The sequence below is a fragment of the Prinia subflava genome, chromosome 7, assembly GCF_021018805.1.
Source record: "Prinia subflava isolate CZ2003 ecotype Zambia chromosome 7, Cam_Psub_1.2, whole genome shotgun sequence".
In the NCBI taxonomy this organism is placed as follows: domain Eukaryota; kingdom Metazoa; phylum Chordata; class Aves; order Passeriformes; family Cisticolidae; genus Prinia; species Prinia subflava.
In genome coordinates, this window is record NC_086253.1 from 5652947 (window position 1) to 5676625 (window position 23679).

The 23679-nt window shown below is 50.3% G+C and overlaps 1 protein-coding gene across 1 annotated transcript; it reads right to left on the bottom strand.

Moving 5' to 3' along the window:
- Positions 1–455: 455 nt before the first annotated feature.
- Positions 456–23679, bottom strand: ATOH8 (atonal bHLH transcription factor 8). Its single transcript, XM_063401427.1, has 3 exons — positions 22995–23679; positions 8792–8983; positions 456–826 (listed from the first exon to the last, which is right to left on the bottom strand). Exons 1-3 carry the CDS (start codon positions 23415–23417, stop codon positions 821–823), a joined length of 621 nt encoding a protein of 206 aa, XP_063257497.1. The 5' UTR covers positions 23418–23679; the 3' UTR covers positions 456–820.

A 23679-nucleotide genomic window follows, 5' to 3' on the forward strand; every position in this document is an offset into this window, starting at 1 on the left:
TACGATTTCTTTTTTTTTTCCCTCTCTCTCTTTGCTTTACATGGTGCTTTGCTTTTGCTTAATTTTATTTCTTTATTTAAAAAAAAATAAATTCATAGCTCCTGTTTCAGCTCTCACTTTGTGTCAGTATTTCTACCCTGTGGATGTGTCGCACAGGCAGGAACATCAGGAAATTGCCCAGAAGGCAGAACTACAGAGTAGCTCAAAGGAAGAAGCAAACCTGAATGCCAAAGCATGGTTTGGTGTTGTCCCAGCTCTTGCCCACACCAAATGCTGGCTCCAGGGCTGCAGGCAGGGATGTTCAGGTTGAAGAAATAAGAGGTAACTCACAGAAGGGTACAGAAACTGGGCTTTGTCACCGACAGCTGGCTGGCCTGCTTGCCACGATCTGAATGGCACCTCTGACTTTTCTTTGGCTCAAAGATTTAACATTAAGGCAAAAATAAGACACAGTGTAGAAGCTCCATCAAATCTTTGGCACAACAGCAACAACAACAACAACAAAAAATTACTGTACACATGAGCTGAGAGGGTAACATTTCCCAGTTAAGCAAAGGGAAAAGTGCTAAATAAATTGCACGTACTAAAAGGTGGCTGGCTTAACAACAATAAGAAGCATCCCTTGTCCTTTTGTTTTTTCTTTTCTTTTCCTTTTTTCCTTTCTGTTCCAGAGATTAAGAAAGTTCCTTGGCCAATCGTCATCTCCAATAGGGGTTTCTGCAAAAAAGCTGCTTTCAGTCTTCATCTGGATCATGCGACCTTTGCCAAGACCAGATGTAACTCTGGCTGGAAGCTCTTCTGAATCCTCCCTTCCTGGTTGTTACTCCTGGAAAGAGAAAGATGCTCCATGAGAACAGTGCACACATGGCGCCCCGGCGGCTCCTCGCGCCGACACTCGCTGACGCACGCGGGAGCGTCCTCGGGGACCGCTGGCCAAGGATCTGTGATTCTTAGAACTGGGCTCACAGTGGAACCATCTGTAGGTGCCACGATGAAGGCCAGAGCCTGCACAGAGGAGAGGGAGTGGCAGACAGGAAGAGGAAGGCTTGGGGAAGAAAAACAACACAGTAATTTGGTGCTGGATCCAACTCATGCCGCAAAAAAAAAAAAAAAAAAAAATTAAGAAGTGATGGCAAATAGCTGGTATTTTCAGTTCAGGAGCTGATCTTGGAAAGCAGAGATGGGTTTACGCAGGAGATGAGCTTTGCTTCCATATTTTAGTTGTTGTATTGAGTTTTCTGAAGGCATGGCTGCTCAGTCTGTGGGACTGCAACTTGTCCCACGTGCCTGTGCACCCCCTGCGAGTCACAGCCATGGCAGATCACTTGGGAAATTACACTGGACTACAGAATATTATGGCCAAGTCCATAGGAAAAGGGTCAACTCCAAACCGTGGCAGCTTTAGACAAGAAAAATCTCATCTAAACCCCCTTCAGCATTAAAATAAGCCCCACAAATATCCCACAAACAATCGTTAGCATAGTTCAAAATAGGAAAATCCTCAGGGCCTGAGGATTTAATGAGATCACATCTCCATTGTCCAAACTGCCTTCATCACGTGGGCTCTAAATCCTCCTTTAAATAACTTAGGAATTAGAAACTTGGAAATGAGATCACATTTAGCTAGTGCTACCAGCGTTTCTTGCTTTTTTGCCAGTGGATTTAAGAACCTTTCAGGGTGCAGTATGGCTTCTGAAAGTCCTTTGGACACAGTCACCAATTCTCTGGACAGGTCAGCCATCTTTCTGTCAATCTTAACAAGGTCAAACTCCTTAAAGCCTGGCCTGAAAAACCTTTTTTCCCAGTCTGTTTTGTTTCTGTATTGCCTCTCCTTTTCCATCACTGGATATTACAACATCAGGGTATAAAATACCAGTAACCTACTGGCATTTATTTGATTTATGACTATCATTAGGGCAGCTGCCGTGAGATCAACAGTTACAGCTGATCATCCATGACAGGCTAAGGGACAGGGGAACCTAAAATCCACCTTTTCACTCCCTCCTGTCAAGTGCAAACCCGAGGAAGCTCAGGACTGCCCCAGGACCATCAAGGTTTCTCTTGATATTTCACTAAAAGCATCCAGGTCATCCTCCATGCAATAAATGCTGGTGTCTGCTGGACCCCAGATTCCTGGAGTTGTCTCTGGACAATCCTAGTGCTGCTCAGAGAAGATGTAGAAACTACTGCCCTAATTCAAGGCTTTATTTGGGATTTTGAATAAATGCGGTTTAGGTGGGAGAATGACAAACAGCCTTGTGTATTGCCAACATTTCTGTTGGGAACCATCAACAATATGTAATATATATTAATAACCTGTAATAGAAAAGTCAGTTGTTTAATTTATCCCACATTTACCTATGGAAATAAAATGTAAAAGAAAGGAAGCAATGACCACTCTCATTAATATTAAAAGACAGCAGAGGGATCAAAAGCATTTGTGGGTTTGGGGAAGCAGGATGCCTTTAGAAGAGGAGTCACAGGGTCAGGTCTCTGCTCTGAAGTTTCTGCAATTGGAGAAGATCAGCCATGGGGGGACAAGAGGGAATATGCACAAACCAGGCAAGAGCATTTGTGCTGTACCTTCCAGACACAGGAAATGGAAGGAGGAATGAAGAGATCCCCCTGCAACACGATGGAGATGCTCAGCACACCTCACTGGCACCACTGGATAGGTCCTGAGGCACTGCCCAGCACTTGGCCATGGGTTATGTTTGGTGGGAACAGGCTCTTTTATTTCCCCCTCCACCCTTTTTCACTCCAGCCAGGAGCTCCGAAGACAGATTTATGAGCCTGGGTCTGCTTTAAACTAATAACATCAGAACTCCCATGGCTCTTGAATTTGACAACTGGCCCAATGACCTTGGTGAGTTTGCAGCATCCCGGAGCATTTCAATCTCTATAAATCAGAGCACTTCTGGAATTGAGTCAGCCTTTGTTCCAGGGCTTCTCCTGTCTCTTCTACTCACATTTTCCTTTTGCAGCAGTAACCCAGTATCTGTGGGGTGGATCTTACCCTATTCTTGGCAAAACCCTTGCTATTAAGGGGATGGACCCCACGCTGGGATCCTGCTCCCACCATGGGAGCAAATCCCTGGTCTTTGTGTGCTGTGATGTGACTGCTCCAACACCCCTTAAAGCAAAGGGACTTTTGGGGTGCTGTGATGCAACAGGGGGGTCCCACATCACGTCCTTTTGTAAGGAAAAGCTTTGGGCCCTGCTCTTTGGGGTACTGATGGTCAATGCCCCCATGGGCCAATGCAGGGTGTGCAGTGCCCTTGGGGATGCCCTTGGGGTAGCTGCTGCTGCCTCCCTGTCCAGAGTTGGTTGATCTTGCTCATGAACTTGTCACGAGCCTTAGCACCCGTGCCCCTCCTGCAATCCTTGTTTTGGGCTGCAGAGACTTACAAGACACAAATGAATCTCGCTACCCTCTCAGTGCTTCGTTTTTAAACAGCTCCCTGGGTGGATAATCCTTCAGCCAGCATGCAGCTGGGATAACTCATGGCTGGGCAGACCCAGGTCCCCTCTGTGCCCCCAGGGATGCTGTCCCACGGCAGATGGACAGACGGACAGGCGGCTCGGAGCAGGTCGCTGCTCTCCTGTGGTCCAGCTCCTCCCTGGAGCCCGCGGAGCTGGCGGCTGTGGGGATCAGACTGGCTGGCTGCCCGCTCCCGCCGGCAAGTCCTAGCAGGGAAATGAAGCTATTTTTAAAGAGGAACCTCTGCTAAGTCGAACTGCAGGGAAAGGGAGGTCGAGTCTCATTACGAGACCCCCTCCGTCCCACACAGGATGGGCAGCCACGAGGAAGAAATGCCATGCGGATCATCAAGGTTTTACTGTGCTGGCTCTGCATGGTTCTGATAATCAATATCAGATGATCAATAGCAGCAAAACCCTGCAGCCAGGATCATCTGCACAAACCAGGGGGTGGGAGCTGTGGCTTTATCTCGGGGCTTTGTCTAAATAAATCACGAGTCATGATACAGTGTTATCAAAAAAATATGCTCCACGCAAATGGTTTCAGTGCTGTACAAATCAAGTCTGCCACTACCATTTCTCTTTTTTAATATAAACCCTTAACTTGTTCACTCTTGCAAGTAAATATGCCTGCAGAACACCCTCCTTCCATTTTTTTGAGTGGGAATAAGTGTTACCTACAGCAGGAGCTCTGCTTTTAGCAAAGTAGCAATGAGGGGGCATCAAGGCACGGCACAACACCACAATAACTATTTTATATAATGCAATAATTACATGCATAATGTCAGCCCTTTTAGTGCAGCAGGCTGCAACAAACAGAGAAGCTTTTTATTCCATATATGCTCCTATATCATTTAATTATCTGGGAAAAGATATATATACAGCGTATTTTTAATTTTTAATTCCTTGCGTCTGTGCTCATCCGCACACACAGGCACAAAAACAAGAAACTAAATTCCAGCCGAAAACTTTTATTGAGCTCCAACTGCTCGCCTGTTATTCATAACCCAGTTTCCTCTCTCACAAAGAGACCTTTCGCATGGTTTTGGTTTTTTTTTTTTTTTTTTTAAATGTGTGTGTGTGTGTTTCTTCTTTTTTTTTTTTTTTTCCTTCTGCCTCGCTAACAGCTGCTCGCAGTGTTGTATCCTGAGTGATGATGAGGTTCTGAAAGTGTTTTTTTGGAACAGATGGCCAGGAGAGAGCTGGGGAATGTGCCAGCAGCGAGCTGGGGAATGCGCCAAGTCCTGCAGTGACTGAGTACTCCGGGTTCCAGCTCGCGTGCCTTTCCCCTGCCCTCTGCCCCAAGTGGCGCCAGCAGGACTTCCCAGCTCGCGCTCCGAACATCTGGAGTCTGCGACTGCCAGAAGAGCCGGGACGGGGGGAGGATGAAGCACAGAGAGAGAAAAAATATCCCTCACCCATCCCTCGCTGCTCCGGCTGAGCTCCCATGGCCGCGGCGATGCTGCTGCCAAGCACGGGGGCTAATCAAAGGCAACCAGGGGAGGGGAAGGGGAGGAAAAGGAGCCCTGCCGTGGGGGTTTGGGGTGCTGGGAGTGCTGTGCAGGGCGTTTGTCCACCCTTGGATCCTGCTCTGTGTCGACTGAGTGGCTGTGGTTGTGCCGATTGCTGGGGAAGTTCAGTTCTGCCTCACGGCTTTGGGGCCAGCTCCTGTGGGGCTGGGGGGCTGTGATGCACAGCTCTGCACCCCTACGAATGTCAGTCTCCAGGGAGAGCCCCCACAACCTTATCCTGACCCCGAGCTGCTTTTCTGCAGGGCACCAGAATTCAGCCCTGTGGGGGAAAAGCTGGAAAAAAGAGACTGTGGGACCAGCAAGCTGGACCCCAAACTCTACAGAATCCCTGTGAGGCTTTCAGATGACCCCAAACTCTACAGAATCCCTGTGAGGCTTTCAGATGACCCCTGGCCACTGAGGACCATGGGCCATGCAGAAACAGGGTACCCTGGGGGTAAGGAAAACTTGGACTTCCCCTTCTTTTGCTGTTGCATGCCCTGTGCTGCTGGAGAATGCTCCTGGACAGAGCTGCAGGCAGTTCTCCCCCTTTTCCCAGGACATCAGTGTGGCCCCAGCAGGACTTGGGGTTCTGCTGAGGGTGTCGCAACCCAGATGTCCAACGTGGTGCAACTCTTGGGTGCACAGTTAAGGACAAGGCTTAGGCCAGATCATTTGTATAACCAAGCAAGAGGCAGCCTTAAAGAATGAAAACTATTATCAGAATTTACCACCACCTCCCAACAGCCAGCTTTTTTTCTTCTTTTTTTAAAAAAGGCATCTGAAGCCTCCTTTGTTGCTTATAAATGAGATCTCCCATCACCAAACACCCTCACTCAAGTCTCAACTGCAAGAACTGAAATCACCTTGTAACTGTAGTTAGGACAGAGAAGGGGATTTTTTTTTCTAGTCAACTTTGAAAGACTAAAGCCAACTTTTCTAATTAACAAAATTGGAATAGAAGTGGGGGAGGGGGGGACTAAAACCACTCAGTAAATTTCCTATTCAACAGCAAAATCTGAACAACAACGTAACGTTAGGGACACAGGATAATTCGCCCCCAAAAACAAAGCAAAAGGCAATGCACAATCCAGCAAATGTAACATCTGGAGTCCCTGCCTGCCAAAACAAACTCCAACCAGCTACTTTTTTGTGTGAAAAGCTCACGGTGCCACAGCACATCACAACCAGAGAGCTGAGAGAAGCAGAAACACAATAAAATGGAGATGACAGGAGATAAGGGTGTTGTGGATCTAACGTTCAGCTCAAGGAGCGGAGGTCTGCGCTCAGGATCACTGCGATTTTTTAAAGAGAGAGTATAAAAGGAAACTCAAAAAAACAACAAAATAACAACCACCCCAAAGTCGGTAATTCAGAGGAGCTGCTCAGTGAGCAGTGGTTTCAGAGACCTGATTAAAAACACACTGAGCTCACAAGAACGTGCCGACTTCAACATTAATGAGGGCGCGGCGAGTTTGGGCCAAGCCATTGTATCCTCATCCAGCGCCGTGTGAGACCCCCCAGGAGAGACATCCCTTCACACCACCTGACACCCAGAGCTTGGATCAGCACTGCACAGCCATCCTGGATCTCTAATTTCTCTCTGACAACAGCCTTTGCTTCCCTCTTGCTCACTATTTGCTTGGCAAAAGGAGAGAGCAAGATGAGTCCTGCCAACCCAGGCTTTGCATCCCCGCTCCTATCTCTACTGGGAATTAGCAGAGTTCCTTAGTGGTACCTGCTGGTTTTGGCTTCATCAGCAGCTGGATGTGCTCCAGCCATCACCTGAGCAAATACTGGTGGAAATAAAACTGTACTTGTCATCCATAAGGGAATCTATGTGCTCTGGAGCTGCCCTGAACTTGCAGCAGAACTAAAATTTCCAGCAAGAAAAGCAAGGCAGCGCAGGGATCAAGACCCTGCCTGGGGTACCAAGCCTGGCTTTCCTTTCTGAGAGGGCTTTTGGAGAAGGGTTAGGGTGGGTGCCCTTCAAGAACACAGAAAAAAGGCAGATTTTCTCCTGGTGATGCTGTTTCTGTGGGGTGGTGGTGCCTGGGAGGAGGGAGGTGTCCTGGTAGAGCTCCATTATTCAGGCACTCTTGATGGGCTTGGGGCTTTTCCCCATGCATCCGCTCTGGAGAGAATTTTAGAGAGCAAACACCACAAATGGCTTTTAATTCTCAATTTATTTTTAATTAAGGACGGGCCCAGCCCTAACACTCAGATGTGAACACCCTGAGATTTGGAGCCATTTAAAATCTGGCTCCTTGTTTCTTGTCTTTAAGCCTGCATTGGTTTACATAGGCCAAGACAATGGGTCTCAGCCCACTGGGCACCCAAAGCCTGATGAGCAGCCCAGAAATGTGCTGAAGCCCCATGAAGGATGCTCATTCTCTTCTTTCCCGCCACAAGACCTAACTAGCAATCTGCTAAAGCCTCACAAAGGATGCTCAAACCCTTACTGACCTGGAGAATGGTCCCAAGACCCAACCAGCAACCCGCTGAAGTCCCAAAAATGATGCTTTTCATCTCCCCCATCTTAACTTGGAGAGGAGACCCAAGAACCAATTCTCACCTTGCCCCAGGGTTGGTAGCACCACTTCAGTGTCCCTGGGACACCACTGCCTGTGGTACTACAGACCCCAGAGTGAACCCCCAGTTTGGGGCTGTGCCCACGAGCTCCCGCCACACCTCCCAGTCCCCCACACCTCCCAGGAGCTCCCCCCACACCTCCCAGTCCCAGGCAGTGCTGTCAGCTGTGGGGAAGCGGTGCCGCGTCTCCGCCTGGCACTGCTGCTCTCCGGGCATAAATACAGCCCGTGACAGCCAGAGGAAGCAACAGGGAGTGTGCTATTGTGTTTATTTATAAACTGAATTGCTGCAGGATGATTTGTTGGGCTAAAGAGGAGGAAAAGTGAGGAAACCTGCCCGAATCAGAGGCAGATCTTAACAACACCGGGGAAGGAGCCTGCTCCCCAGCTTAGCTGCCCATTCATCCATTAAAATCCTGCTGATTTATTATCCCGCCTGACAAGCAAGCTCAGAGAGCAGGGGGAAGTTCAATTCAAGTTTACAAAACTCTTTTTGTCATAAAAGCCCGAACAAAGACATCAATCACTCCTTTAATTCACCCATGTCACTCTCTGAGAGGAAAACTGGCAGAACGCTCTGCTTCCTCCTCCCGCCGCTTGACGATGATTTCACCTAATTGGTTCAGTGTTAAGTAACCTAAAGGAATGCGAGGCATAATTAGATTTAACGTTGTTTCCTCAAGATACCCACATGTCCTTCAGGTCATACATCTTACTAATGTGTTTATACATACAACGTCTCCATTAGCTACCTTTTTTTTGTTGCTGGGTGATTTTTCTCGGAGATAAGTGTTAGATTAAACAAAACAGAAAACACAGGCGGGCGACAGCGCTTTACAGGCACCGAAAGGAGGCTCAAGGTTGGTTTGGTTTAACAAGTAACAGTCCCAGGATGACTCTTAATAGGATCACGCTCGTGTTGAAACACACGATGGGAGACTAACGAGGGGAAGAGCCTGGCGCGGAGGACGGGGAGGAGAGAAAAGCTTTTGATTAGGGAGGAATGTGGTTATTACAAGATCAGATGGATGGAGGAGAAAAAGAGAGAGAGAGAGAAAGAAAGGCAAGGGATAAAAAAATCAAGCAAATTTCACAAGGTTCAGAAAGGAAGGAAAACACTTTGATTTTTTTTTTGCCTTTTTTCCCCCTCTCTTTTGTAACTTTTACCATTATTTAGGGGGTGAGTTGGGGGGACAGGCTGTAACATACCTTCCTTTTTTTAGATCTTCCTTCTGCTTGTAAGGTCCTAGTGCACTGCTCCACGCATTCAGAGAAGCTCATGTTACTGTGGTCAGCGCTGTAATCCAGGTCTGCTAGTCTGGCCAGGGAAAGGATATAGTTACAGGCTATTCTCAAGATGGCCAGTTTGGACAACTTTTGACCATAAGAATAGCAGGGAACCTAGAAAGGGTAACAGGGAAAAAGAAATAATTAAAAATTAGGCCAGATAAACAAAATATCTTGCTTGAAGCATAACAAAACAACTGTGAGTTATTTTCTTAGCAGTTTTAACATAAATAGAAACTCTAGTGATAAAATACCATATGGTCCCAACAGGTTTTTAAGAAGAACTCCCCTGCTGATCTCCATGGGGATGAAAGCAGCACGAAGCCTCTTGATTTCAGCAGGGCAGTTCTGCTTAAAATGTGATGGCAGGATACAGCCCAGGACATCTGCCTGCTGCTCAGTTCATTTCTTGGAGGCCCTGTTTCTTAGAAATCCACATCCCCATGCCTCCCAGTAACTTGTCTTGAGTAACTTACTCCCCACAAGTAGCTCCTGTGTTATCACAGGTCTTGCAAAATAAGGCAGTAAGGCAATAAGCAACTGTATCACAACCCAGTGTTTTTGTGCTTAAACTACATCAATTGTGACTTTCAGCCCATGCAAAAAATATCATATTGAGTAGCAGGACCATAAAGAGGCAGTAATTTCTACCTGCTTAAACACCCCATCATTGTACCTCACCCCACACAAGAGACTAAAATGGAGCCTGTTTCAGGGAGCTGGGTGTATCTTGTGCAATTTATTTCTTCACCCTTAAAGATTTCTACTGTGAAGTGAAACATTTGAACAATTCAAACTAAACTGAATGTGTCTCAATAACTGAGCAGTATGTGGTTCCTGCTGCAGAAGGGTGGGTTGCTTTTCCATCATGATCCAGCAAAACACTACATCTACACTCAATTTTAGGTAAACAACTTAAATGTGTCCAGCTTAAAGAGAGGTCCTCTGAGTTCAATAGGCTTGGGCACCCCATCCTCTAGTTTGGAAAATTGCTGAAGGTCACTCAGCCTTTAATGCACAGGAGTCTATTGCCCACGGGAAACTGAAGCTGTGCATTCATCTGAAATCCATCCGAGCCCCTCAGGTTGTCGGACCACCTGTCAAAGTTTTCACAGTAATCAATCACTGAACGCCTCAATGTTTCTCTGCCACCTGCCTCTGCACCAGTCTCCATCCTCCACACCCCTCTAGGGTGTCACACTCAGCTTGGGGCTGGAGATTTTTATTTCCTCTTGCCACGCTCATGCCTCAGCTTCTCTCTCCCCCACAGGGACACAAAGATGGGATCAACCCCAGAATGCTCTCCCTGACTTTACAGAAGGTAAAATGGGTTCAGCCCCTCCACAAACCCCACAGCAGCCACACACAGATGCCAAAGGAGGAGCAGACCAGATCAGGCATACACAGGATTTCCCCAAGTGTTCTGCCAGGCTCCAACTACTGTCACCTCCATCACTTCAGCTAGATGTGCCATCCCCATATTTACAGCCCATGACAGATCTTTTCTGTCCATGAACTTGGTCTGGTAAGCTAAACCCTTGTTGATTTTGAGTAGCCACAAAATCTTTTTGCAAAGCATTCTCTCCAGTCTATATAATTTTTTTTCTCTTTTTGCTTGTTTTGAACATGACTCCTACTGTCTTCCCTTGAGGTACTACAGTTCTGTCCTAGAAGAGAGGACAAGAGATATTTATTCATCTCCTGTGTGACATATGTTTTTAGCTCACCATCCTCTCTTCAGCCCCTTTTCCAAAAGAAAAAGATAAATCCTCCTTAGCAGACAGTTCTGTAGAAGCCATTCCGTATCTTTGATCACCCTTGCTGCTCTTTCCTGAACCCTTCCCAGTCCCTTTGGAGCTGAGATGATCAGAACAACACAGAGTGTTCATGTTGTGGGTGCATATATCTAACAGATGTTTGTTTTCTGTTTTGTTTAATGTTCCTTTCTTCCTAACTCCTGATTTGATTTGTGACTGCTGCCAGACACTGACCTGAGACTTTCCCTGACCCATCCAGAGAAACCCCAAGGTCTCCCTTCTCTGAAATAATGGTCAGCTCAAGGTCTATCACTTCATATGTGGACTCTGGCATGTTTTTTTCCATATGCATCACTTCACTTTACCTGTGTGGTATTTATTTCTTCTGCCATATGATTACCTAATCACTTGGAGTAATGAACTTCAGCACAGCTTGCAGTCACAATTTCAGGTGGGGGGACCTGACATTCCCTGTTTAAAGCAGAGCTAAGCTCAGAGTCAGGTCCTGGTTTGTCCACTTATGACGTTGCTCCCTGCAGGAACTGGCCTTTTTTCCCTACCCACATTCCCTGCCAGTACACTGATCACTAATTCACTCTCCTATCCAAGCTGTTTGGTTTCTTCTTTCCTAGGGAAGACCTCTGCCATAGAGCTTATGGAAATCCAGACTCACTGCTTGGATCACCCTTACCCATGAGCACAAGGATTTTAGTATTGTTGACCCTATGGGCCATGTCTGGTACAATACAAAGAATCATTTAGGCTGAAAATCACCCCTAAGGACATGGACTCCAACCATTAACCCAGCACTGCCAAGGCCAAGACTAAACTGTGTCCCCAAGCACCACACCTGCACATTTTCTGAGCACTTCCAGAGATGGTGACTCCACCACCTCCCTGGGCAGCCTGTTCCAATGTTTGATGACCCTTTCTATGAAGATATTTTTCTAATATCCAATCTAAACCTCCCCTGGCACACCTCGAGGCCATTTCCTCTTGTCCTATCAGTTGTTACCTGTGAGAAGAGACCAAATCCCCCTGGCTGCACCTTCCTGTCAGGGAATTGTACAGAGCCACAAAGTTCCTCTAAGCCTCCTTTTCTCAGGCTGAGCCCCCCAGCCCCTTCAGCTGCTCTTTATCACACTCATGCTTCAGACCTTCCAGCTCCACTGTCCTTCTCTGGACATGCTGCAGCCCCTCAATTTCCTTCTTATAGAGAGGGACCCAAAACTGAACACAGGATTGGAGGTGTGATATGGCTGAGGTGCCTCTCCAGAAACCAGCCATAAAACTTCAAATGGCCTTTTTTTTATACACACCATCTACTACTGATACCCTTGAAAATAGAAGGAATCACAAAATAGCTTGAGTTGGGAGGGATCTTTAAAGGTCACCTAGTCCAAATTCCCCCCTGCAATGAGCAGGGACGAGGCAGAGAATCTCTTTAAGAGCCCTCTTTTTCTGACAAAACCTCTCTAAATCCCTGCCTTCGCTTTTTTTTTGCCAGCATTATGTACCCAGCAATGCCTTTGCCCTCAGTACCTGGTCCCCAGATGCAATGGGCTGAGTTATTTTGAAAGTAAGAGCTTCAGGCAGTAGAAACACCCAAGCCTCTTTCGACGCCACACAACAAAAACAGCAGAGACCCCAGATCAAACAGCATCAGGAAAGAACAAAGCAAGATGGAAACTAAAATGGAAGGATTCAGTGAAATGTGGGAGTAATTTCAGAATTAGAGCAAGAAGGAAGTTAAATCGAGTGGAAGGAAAATAGACCATGAAATCCTTGAGGCTGATGCACAGACACTGTCCAGTTACAACACCAGAAGGCAGGCTAATGTCTCTTCTCCTCATCTGTTTTGCTCTTTCTTTTGTGTTTTGGGATTCTTTTTTTTTTTTAAGGAAACAAAAAGAAACAAAACAAAACCCAAACTGTTTTGTAGAACGTGTTTGCTACAAAAGGCAAGGAAGATCTCAGTGCTAACACAGCTGACAAAACCCTCAGCTGGGATTTCACAGCACTTTTCCCACACTACTGCAGCAGAGTCCAAACTGGAGCTGCCCCATATGCCCATGGGAAGGGCTTCACCTTGAGGTGTTCAGATACTCCAATGAAGGGTGCAGGGCACCAGCATTAAGAGATAAGAGGTTTTTTTGCCACGGTAACAGTGTTAGAAAAACTATTTCATAGGAATCCTCCCTGTCTTGGCTCAGCTCCTGCCATTTTAATGTTTCCTTTTGAATTAAACATGGGAAATTAAGAGAGGAATGAGCCACTTAGTTCAGATCCAGAGCCAAAACTTCCCCAAGAGTGTCTGCGTATAACTTTGGTATTATCTGTTCTTTTACATAAAGTCAACAGGAAAGAGGGGACACATTTGTACAAACTGCAGTAAAGGGTGTCAATGACACACCTGGATGCCAAGAAATCTTCAAAATCCAATTTAAAACAGAGACAGTGTTTCAGAGGTGGGAAAAACGCCTGAGGCTGGTGTGGCCCTGCAGGTGTAACCCTCCCAGCTCCCACAGAGTCTCCACACAAATCTCTGGCAGGCAGTAACATGGGCAGATATCTGTCCTGCTCCTGGCAAGGACCAAACCCTTTCCTTCTGTCACCTTCTTGCTCCTCATGCCTGAACTGAGCAGACTTCAGTGCTTTAATGGGGCAGCTGTGAGCTGAGCAGGTCTGTCCAGAGCCAGGGGGAACCAGGCATGCAGTTGATGAAAATATTTCCCTTATCTGACCTCACCGGTCTCTCCTGAGTAGCAGCACAGCTCACCATCCTCCCTGCAATATTTGCAATGACTAAAAGGAATTTGGAAGGAAGAGCAACTGAAATTTCACACCAATCCTGAGGAATGCAGCTGTCTGCTAGAAAGGCAAGGACAAAGGCACCATCCTCAGCTTTGGGACATCAGCACAGAGTGAGCCTGGGACCACAGGAACCGGAGCTCCAGGATGTTTGTTAGTTGTGTCTGCAAAGGGCTCTGCAGAATCTCATGGGTCTTATCAGTGATCCCCAGGCTGGCAGGAGTTGAAGCAAGGTAAGATGAACACTCCAGGGACATATTCCTGTGCAGAAGAGCCCTTCTTTGGCAGGAAAATAGAACAGGATGTGACTTAACAGGTCTTTTCTATCCTTGACGTCCAAGGTTCAGAGGCAGCGCCCTTGGAAAACCAGAGATGCTCCCTTTGAAGTCCGTGGGAAGCCTGCCGTGCTCTTGACCTGCAGCCAGCCCTCTTGAGGAAGGCAGGGATCCACTGCAGCTCCCCAGAGCATCACTGTCATCCCCCAAACATGGGCTGGGAGCTGGTTCTGACATGGCACAGGGCAGGAGGCTGCAGGATGAGGCTGGGGAACAACTAGAGATGGGTGAAAGGGTACAACTCTCACCCTGCCATATGAGGGTACAGGGGATGTTCACTGTGGTGGGTCTGCAGGGAACAACCAGGAGCATCCCATGCACTTTAGGAACATTGAGCCAGTTCACATCATTGAGCTTCTGTCTGGGTAGCTCTGTCCTTATCAATAAGATACTATTTCCAAGACACCCTCTGGACCTGTACAGATAACATCTGTAAAACCGAGTCTGCTTTTACACTGCACGAAAATGCTGGGGTAAAGAAGGGTGTTGAGTGCTGGGGGTCCAGATGTCTCTGTTACTGTGCTCAAAATGTGATTTAGCAGCACAAACATGCACAGATCCCCTTCACATGAGGGTCACAGAGGGCAGAATTTGGCCCCCAGGGCACAGCAGGGAAGATGGGACAGCTCTAAGGTACTGTCTGTGATACAGCATAAACCAAGCCCTCCTCACAGCTAATTCCTTAACATGTCATAATAGGCTGCTGAATCTACCTGTCTGCTAATTCACCTGGTTTATTTTTATGCTGAGAGTTAAAACACATCAGGGCCCCTCTCCTTGTCCCCCTCCCTGGGAAAACATTTGGCTGCCTCTCCCCTGCATCCCAACACGCAGCCCAGCGGCGCTGTCCCATTGTTTGTGCTGCACTTCCTGCCAAAAACATTTCCAGAGGTTCATATAAATGTCCAGTGCTTCACAGTTCTGGCTTTTGTACACCCCTTTGTCACCCAGGGTGAGTCAGACACCTCCTGGGGCTAACACACCTTATGGGAACAGGACAGGGTGGGGCAGCAGGATGGACAGTGTCCACTGCTTGTGGGCCCTGAGCACAGGGGAAACCCCTCTTTCATGATCTCAAATTATCTCCAGGCTGGCACCTGTAGAGCCACTGTGGATGTGTGGATGCCTCATCCCTAGGCCAAGCTGGATGTGGCTTTGAGTAACCTGGGCTGGAGGAAGGTGTCTCTGCCCATGGCAGTGGGGTTGGAACTGGAGGATCCTTAAGGTCCTTTCCAACCCAAACCATTCTGTGATTCTATGAGTAAGATCCTTACCCACCTGAATGCCTTGCCCAGAAGATTATTGCCACTTTTCAAGATTTGTTACATTGCAGAGTGTGTTTTTGGGAAGGGTTTGGAGCCAGTCTTTTTCCACCCCGTTCTGGGGGTTTCTGGGTTCTGGGGGCAGAACACATATTGGTCCTTTTGCTTCTTGCAGGAGCCATTTGATGACTTGGTTGGTGTTTTCAGGTTCACCAGCAAGGTGACTTGGCTTCCCTACCCTGCTCTCAACAGCTGCAGGCCCTGAGTCCTTCTAATATTCCAGGTGGGACAATGATGACTTATACAGCTGTATGATGGAAAAGCCTGCAAGAATTCCTGGGACATCCTTTCAAAGTCCTGCCACATCCCTTCACACTTGATTCCCAAATATCCCTCCTGCTGCAGCCTGCAGCACAACAGCAACCAGGATCCACAGAGGAGGGATCCCCCAATCCCTCCTCCGTGCCACTGGTGCTCTCTACACCAAACCTGGAGCTTTGGGGAAGCACCCTTGGGTTTGCAGCCAGCAAGGCCAGACCTTGCTGTGCGGATGTATGGCACAGCTCTCAGGGGACTGCTTCTGGAAAAGGGCATCACAGAATCACAGAACAGACTGAGTTGAAAAGGACCTTCAAAGGTCATCTAGTCCAACCCCATGCAGTGTGCAGGGACATCTTTAACTAGATCAGATTGCTCAGAGACCAGTCTAGCCTGACCTTGACTGTTTCTAGGGATGGGATATGTATCACCTCTCTGGGCAACCTGTGCCAGTGTTTTACAAGCCTCATTACAAAAACTTTCCTCCTGATATCTAGTCTAAATCTATCCTTTTTTAGTTCAAAACCATTATGCCTTGTCCTATGACAACAGGGTGCACTAATCATTTTTCTTATAGTCTTCCTCTAAGGGGAAAGGGTGAGTGGGCTGAAAAAAATCTCCTAGAACCTTCTCTTCTCCAGGCTGAACAATCCCAACTTTCTCAACCCTTTGCTTGATCAACTTGGTGGCCTCCTCTGTGCTTGCTCCAACTGATCCACATCTTTCCTGTGCTGAGGATCCCAGAGCTGGATGCAGCACTGCAGGTGGGGCCTCACCAGAGCAGAGCAGAGGGGAGGAATCCCCTCTCCTGACCATCTGTGGTGTCACAGTGTCAGATGTTCCACAGAACTCTGCTCCAGCCAGTGCTGCAGCTACTCCATGCCACGAGTCTGAGAGGCTTTTGCTTCTCTGCCACCAGACTGCAGTGGCAGAAAAGGGGCAGCCCTGTGCCAGCAATGCAACCTAATCAGTTTAAAAGAAAGCTTCACCTCTGCCTCACCACAGGGAGCAAAGTGCCCAGCCCAGGCCCAAACCCAGCTGAAAAATGCCAACAAGAACAACAGCAGCACGGCTCAGGCAGGAGCCCCAGTCCTGACCGAGGTGCCTTTGCCTCCTGGGTGGGTCCAGGCTGTCAAACAACCCAGCTCCTGGTTCCCTCCCAGCTCCTGGCTCCCCCATTGCTCACATTACAAAAACATGAGTTCACTCCTTGGAGTGAATGAATTGGCTTCCTCCAAACAAAACCTAGGTGTGGTGCTGGGTGAGTTCACCCCGGCAATCTCTTCCAAATGGCAGTCTGGTTAATGCTGCCCCAGGCTTGGCCCTGCTCCCTTCTGCACAGTCCTCCTGCACTTCCCACAGATATTTTGCACCCCCAAAGCCTCCTGCACATCCTCAGGGCACACAGCACACCCCCTCAGCATCATGCCTCAAAAATATCACATTGCTGGGCTGCAGCAAAGCTCTTACCTTGTTGCTGGCTCTTTGAATTACTTCCCAAAATAATAACTAGACAGACAATTACTGGGATTATCAGAGGAGAAATCCGTGGGCTACTGGACACAGAGCGTCTCCTCTGAAAGGGGCTACCTTTATAGTGGGGAAACACTTTCTTGGGTGGTAGTTTAGTAGTGGCCATCAGCATCTCTGAGGTCCAATGGACCCAAACCCCCTGGTAAATAGGAGAGCAAGCTGCACTGGAGATAATGGCATTACCCCAGCTTGGCCTTGGTGACTCTTCTGGACACCTTGGGGTTTTCCCCTCCCTTGCTGTCACTGCTGAGCCCCAGGAGCTGTCATGAGCCCGTGGCAGCTGCAAAGGAGCACAACCTCCCACAGCACACACGTGGCTCTGCTTGCATCCCTGCCTGGCACAGGGGACAGCACAAACCAGGACCAGGATGGGATATATCACTTGGGGAACACATGTGGCATAGACCAAAGGAGATGCAGGCTGGGAACAAAGAGCCTGGGGAGCTCTGCTGCAAGGTACTGAAAAGTGTCCCACCTCCCCACTGCAGCCCGGAAAGGAATTTGACAGTGGATTAAGGCAGGGAGCAGAGGCTGGATTCAAAGCTTGATGGAGAAAAGCAGACTCTTTTCTCCAATTTCAGTGGGAGCCATAAGAAAACACAGAGGTTAACTCAGGGTGGCTGCAGCAGGCAGAGCAAATACCTCCCGACAGGAGCAGGATTTGTAGCAAAGGATAAAATCAGCTAGACAGCAGCCGAGGGAGCAAAAAAGCCCTGTTCTTGGTGACACACAGTCATTGTTTTCAGGATTTTTGTTCTTTTGTCTGGTTTCTTCCTTATTTTCTTTCCTCCTGTGCTGCTTCAGGCCAGTATTTTGTCATCCTCTTTAGCTGTTAAACCACAGGGCCGCCCCGCTCTGAGCTCTAAATATCCATCAGGGTCACTTGGGACTGGCAGCAGCCACGGAGATGCTCTGGTTGACACTGGGCTGTTCAGTGACAACACGCAGTGGTGGCACTGCACACTGTGTCTGGAAGATGCTCCTGCTCTCCTGAAGTCCAGCTGCATCTCTGCAACAGCCAAACCTTCCCAGCCTTCACCCCCAGAGAGCTCCATGTGTGGTTTGCCTTCAGGAGCTGGGTTTTAAGGCATCCTAGGGTTTCCTGCTGGTGGCATCACAGAGGGATGAATCACTGGGAACAGAGCTGGGAGACGTCAGCAGGTGACCCAGGGTAGCTCTCAGCCTCCCCACCACACAGAAAGGACACGTCAGTGACCCTGGTCACACGCAGGGTCCCGCCTGCAGAGGTGACAAACCACAGCCACCCTTGGGAGGACACACAAAGAGGGCAAGCATGGAACGAGGCATCCGCAGAACAGCCTCAGCCTCCGCTGGCCCGTGGCTGAGGCACTGCTCAAGCCACAGCTCCTGCCTCCATTTACTGCCTGGTTTGTCCCTTCAGACCCCTGCAGACAGCTTGTCCCCACAGCCACGAAACCTCCTCCTGTAGCCTGGAGGCTTCTGCTCCTGATATCTCTCCATGCTCCCAACGGGAGCGAGCAGGGTCTTTTCTGCACTGGTTTAACAAGCCACAGCAGCCACGTGCATGCCAGCAGCAAAAAGTGAAAGGATGCTAGTGTGTGTGTGGGGAAGAAATCTCCATTCCAGAAGCTAAAAAGCCCTATAAAACCCTAAAGTATCTCCAGAACCCACATGAGTGCAGAGAGCAAGGCTGTCAGCTGCTGAGGCAGAGAATGTCCTGGCAACGCAGTGGTGAAAAGATTTAGGAAAATGCCAATACACTTCAAGGGAAGATAAATGTCTGTGGACACATTTGCTCCCGGCAAACTGAGCTCACTGTGGCTCGATGCATCACTTTCTTCAGGAGGAGCTGGACAGCAGTGCCCCAGAGAGAAACCAGATGTGCAAGCACAGGCTCCAGAGCAGGAAGGCTGCTGTGGTTGTCTCCATCCATGGAGGGAGAGTCTGCTGCCACCTTAGGGTCTGTCAGCACCGCTGAGGAGCTCGATCCCAGCTCCTGGGAGTGCAACATTCTGGTGGGAGCTGGTTTGCCTGGCTGTCCACACAGCCTCAAGGTGAAGAGCACTATCTCCTGCTGGCAAAGGCCTCCAGCAGAAAACCTAGTGGCTAAGGCCACACTGTAAATTAACATTGTGATGGTTCAGTTTCACAGGGATTTGCTGGAGTATCTTGCTGCCAGTAGACACTTGCAGACAGAAAAAAAAAGCCAGAATTGCATCTCATTTCAGAGAAATGTTGCTTTGAAGATAGGCAGTGTTGTTGTCACATCTTTTCTCCTCCAGATGGTTGCACCGCTTCATGAATTTGACCATCCACCAGCACAAGGACTGGCAGGAGTCTTCACACAGAGGAGAAGACATCAGGTCCTTGTGAACTCAGGCTACGTCTCTGTCTGTGTCAAAGATGTTTGGGTTCACTGACCACCCACCATGGCAGGGAGAGGAAGATGAAAAGGAGGGAAGAGACAACCATGTCACATCTGGAGGGTCCTGCAGCAGCTGGGGCAGTGCAAGAACTCACTGACCAGCACCTGCCAGGGTATTTGAGGGCAGGAGTCCAGTGCTCCAGACAGGAGCTGCCCACTCACAGGGACATGAGCTGCCCCCAGGAGGGACACCAGAAACGCAGCAGCAGAAGTATCTCACCACCTCAAAGTGCTTCAGAGCAGGCTAGTGTTTTCCAAGAACTACACTGTTTGCCTCAGGAGTCTGCTGTCAGTGGAAGGATCACTTAGACAAATGATTCTTGGGGGACTACGGAGGAGAAATCTCTTCCAGACTTAATAGCTGAAGACCACAAGCACCAAGACCATGGGGAAGTAGCTGTTTCTCAGGAGCATCTGCTCTTCAGTCCCACTTCAGTGCTATGGCCTTACGGCAAAGGCAGCAGCTCAATGCAGAGGGAGAGAAATCCTTGCTCCTGGTGGCTGTGACACCAAGGGGTGAACACAATGCCAATGACATGTCTCTCCCAACAGCAGGCAGCTTCCCAGAGCTGGCAGCCGCCCTCCCACCTCTGAGGGGACCCTGGCCTCCAAGGCAAGCTGGGGACAGCTCAGTCCTCAGGGACATGGCTGGGTTAGCCTCTCCTTGTGTGAAACAACTGTGCTTGGCTCTTCCTCCACCAAGAACTGGGAGAAAAAAAAAAGAGCCCACACCCCTTCCTGCCATCTGGAGAGTCAGTCGACACAAGCCAAAACATGTGTGCCATATGTACACAGCTGTGGAGCGCAGGGACGCCGCCAGCCCATCTGTCCGGTGTGCCGCGCGCCACTCGCTGTCCTCGGCTGGGCTGCTGAGACAGGGAGAGTGTCCTGCAGAGAGGCACAGCTTCCCTTTCCTCCTCCTCCTCCTCCTCAGCAAGCATGGATGGGCTCCCTACAGCGTGGCCGTGGTGGGTGTGATCCTGCAAGCAACGGGGTTTTACCTCTTGTGTGCCAGTGAGGATGGGTATCTGCAGCCTCATGCATCCAAAAAGGGTAAGGACAGGGGTGACACCTGCGTGGGTGTTGGGTACCAGTGGTGAGCAAGGCTCCTGCTTCCAGCAGCTCCACATCCAGCACCTGACCCCAACCCAGAGGAGCACCAGGCCAGAGCCAGCACGATCCCCTGCTCCTGCAGGCACGGCACAATCCCCTGCTCCTCACCCTCCTGTCTGCGGGAACGTATCAGTTTCAGTGCCTCAGGAAAAGCCTCCCAGCTGCTTAAGAGCCTGATATGTGATGACAAGGAGGGGACGGAGGACTAACCAAGGAACAAGAAGAAAAGGGAGGCCTGCAGCAGACAGCACACAGGGGTTGCCTCTCGCAAGGGCCCTTTGTACGCCCTGGCATGTGGGACGTTGGTGCTGACCTGAGCCAAGAGAAAGCCTCTCTACTGCATGTACCTCCCCCAGGGGCATCTCCACAGCCCTGCTTCCCACCAAGGTGTGACAGAAAGCAGCCTACTGTGTCCTGATGGGAGCTGCAGGCCCCAAAGCGAGCGCTGCGAATGACGTGAGTGACAAGGCGGGCGTGCAATGAAGCTGGCTGTCACCTGATGTCACGTACGGCCGCTGGCAGCCCAGCAAGAAATGAATGCAAATGTCATCCAATGATGGTCGGGACAGCCAGCCCACCCCTCAGCAAATTGCTAGGAAAACCTCGCGGCAAACATTTCGCAGAGAATGATTTCTTTCTCTCTGCAGAGTGAACACAGCTCTGCCAGTATGCTCCTGTGCTGACCCTAGAGACCGGCTTTCATGGGAAGAGAGGACAGCAACTTGTTCTCCAGGCTCTTTGGGCTCCCAGCTGAGTCCATGGCTGAAGTGATTTATAGAGACAGGGCCAAGGCCAGGAATCTGAGGCTTTTCAAAAGTTGCCCATTTCCCAAAAGAGCGCGGCTTTAATTTGTTGCCCGCCTGATTTGTGCTTGAGGCTCAGCCTAGAACAAGATTGCCAGTGATTTGGGAAATCAGTGCTACTTCCCCTTGCGGTTTCGGCGGTGTAGATGTCTGTCCATGGAGAATTAGACTGACACTTCCAGGCGTGTTACACACAGCCGCCAAACAACTGAAATATGGAAGTAGCTTACAGAAACAAAATATATCAAGTCTGGAGTTTGCATCTACAAGGGGCGGCCTCTCAGCACCAGGGGACAGCACCCAGCACGCAGTGGGTTACTGGGATTATAACAGGAGCAGTCAGATCCCACCACTGCACAGTGATCAAAAATGCTCCAGTTTAGTGGCTCACAGCAATTCTCTCCTGACATACAGTGGTATGGTCTCAGCCCCTGAAATGTGTTTGCAGAAGTAGATGATGGGAAAGGATTAACTCTTGGGGTGCAGCTACCCAGGACACAGCAGTCATTGAGAAGGGCTGCAGGCAGCATGCTGAAGATAGGAACATGCAGATTTTCTCAAAGCAGGAGAGGATTGAGTCCTACAGGGAGCAGACCTGGGGAATGGCTGAGATTAGTACTGTCCAAAAGATGGTGGGGAAGAGCCTGCATGTGTGAGCTCTGCAGCAAGCAGAGCATGCTGCTCCCACCAGGCTGGAAGGACCATCCTGGGAGAGGTGATGCTTAGCACCTCTCACAGTCAGACTCATCTGCAGCTTACAACCCTCTGAGCCCTGTGCATCTCCTCCTTCCTGCACACCTGGAACAGTCCCATCAGGCAGAAACGCCAGCACAGCTGGGCTTGCACAATGTGACAGCACATCTGTGTCTAGCACTGCACTGTACACGGTGCCTACATGCAGAGAGGGCTGAGTACAGGGGCCAGGGCACTGATTTATCCTTGTGCAGAAGATACAAGAGCCTTGTAGGCAGGCTTCTCTGTAGCTCTCCTCATCATGGGGAGGTGATGCAAGGATTTTGATCAAAACCTTTCATTTACCTTTCAAAAGTGCCGCCCTCACAGTGTGAACACATCTATTCTCCTTTACAGATAACTATGAGGATTTTCAAGTCCTCTCAGCAAAGAAAGCCCAGGACCAGGCACACTTCACACTCTACAGTAAAAATCATGAGAATCTAACTGCGAGAGGACCACAGCTCCGCTCGGCTATCCCTATTACACAGGGCATATACAAAGTTTCAGAGGCTGCTGTAAGAACCCCAGGGACTCTGACGGCTCAGGCACCCTGCACCAAAGTCAAGAGGAGCACAGTGCTGCCCAAATTCCCGGTGATCCCTTTGGGATCTGGACAGCTGGCAAGTACACGTGCTCTTGGTACAGCAGCATCACCCCAGCTCCCAGCGTGACCAAGTGCGTCTCTACACACTCTGTTTCCACCCAGAGGGATTCCTCGGGTTTGTGTTATTTTTCACCCTCTACACAACTCTCCCTCCGGGGAAAAAAAAAAGTCCAAAACTTTCTAACTGCAAGCAAATTAAAAGCCCTTATTTATCTTGAGCGTTAACACAGTTCTAGGGTTGGTACTTCCAGGCATTTTGAACCGACTTCCCCTCCTGTCAGGCGGCCACTCGGCTCCTGCCCTTCACCTCCCCTGGCCCCGGGCAGCGCGGACGCTCCGCAGTCCCTGCGCACCCTCCGACCCCGCGGGGTCCCGGCGGGCAGAGCTCGGCAGGGGCTGGCGCAGCGCTGCCCGGTGCCCCCCGCTCCGGCGGAGCCCGGCAGGTACCTGCTTGCGCAGCGCCTCGAAGGCGGCGCTGATGGTGTGGACGCGGGTCCTCTCCCGGGCGTTGGCCAGCAGCCGCCGCGTCTGCTGCAGCGCTTTGATCTCCGGCGAGACGCCGGACGCCTCTGCCGGCCGCGGGCGCGGGGACGCGGCGGGCGGCGGCGGCGGGGCGGCGGGGAAGGCGCCGGCGGCGGCGGGGCCGAGCGCGGCGCTGCGCGGCTCCCAGGCGGGCGGCGGGGCGGCGGCGGCGGCGGGGGGCGGCGCGGGGGGGGCGCGGAGCCCGGTCCGCCGCCCGCTCAGCACTTTGAGCTCCACGCGGAAACTTTTGCAGGCGCCGTGCTTGCGCCGCAGCCGCCGCAGCCCCCCGAGCTCGGCGGGGCAGAGGCGCGGCCAGGGCTCGCCCTCGGCCAGCGGCGCGCTCCGCATGGCGCGGGGCGCTGCGCGGCGAAGCTCAGCCGCGGCCGCTCCGCCGCTGCGCCGCTCCCGATGCTGCCGCTGCTGCCGCCGCCCCGCTGCCGCCCATCTGCGCCCGCCCGGCCGCGGCAGGCAGCGGAGCCCCGGCTCCGTCCGTCCGTCCTCCGAGCCGTGCGCCCGGCCGCAGCTCCGCGCAGCTCCCGCAGCCTCCTCCCGCCGCCGGCAGCCGGCCGCCGCGCAGATGAGCGGCTTTAAAGAAACAGGAAGGCTGGCC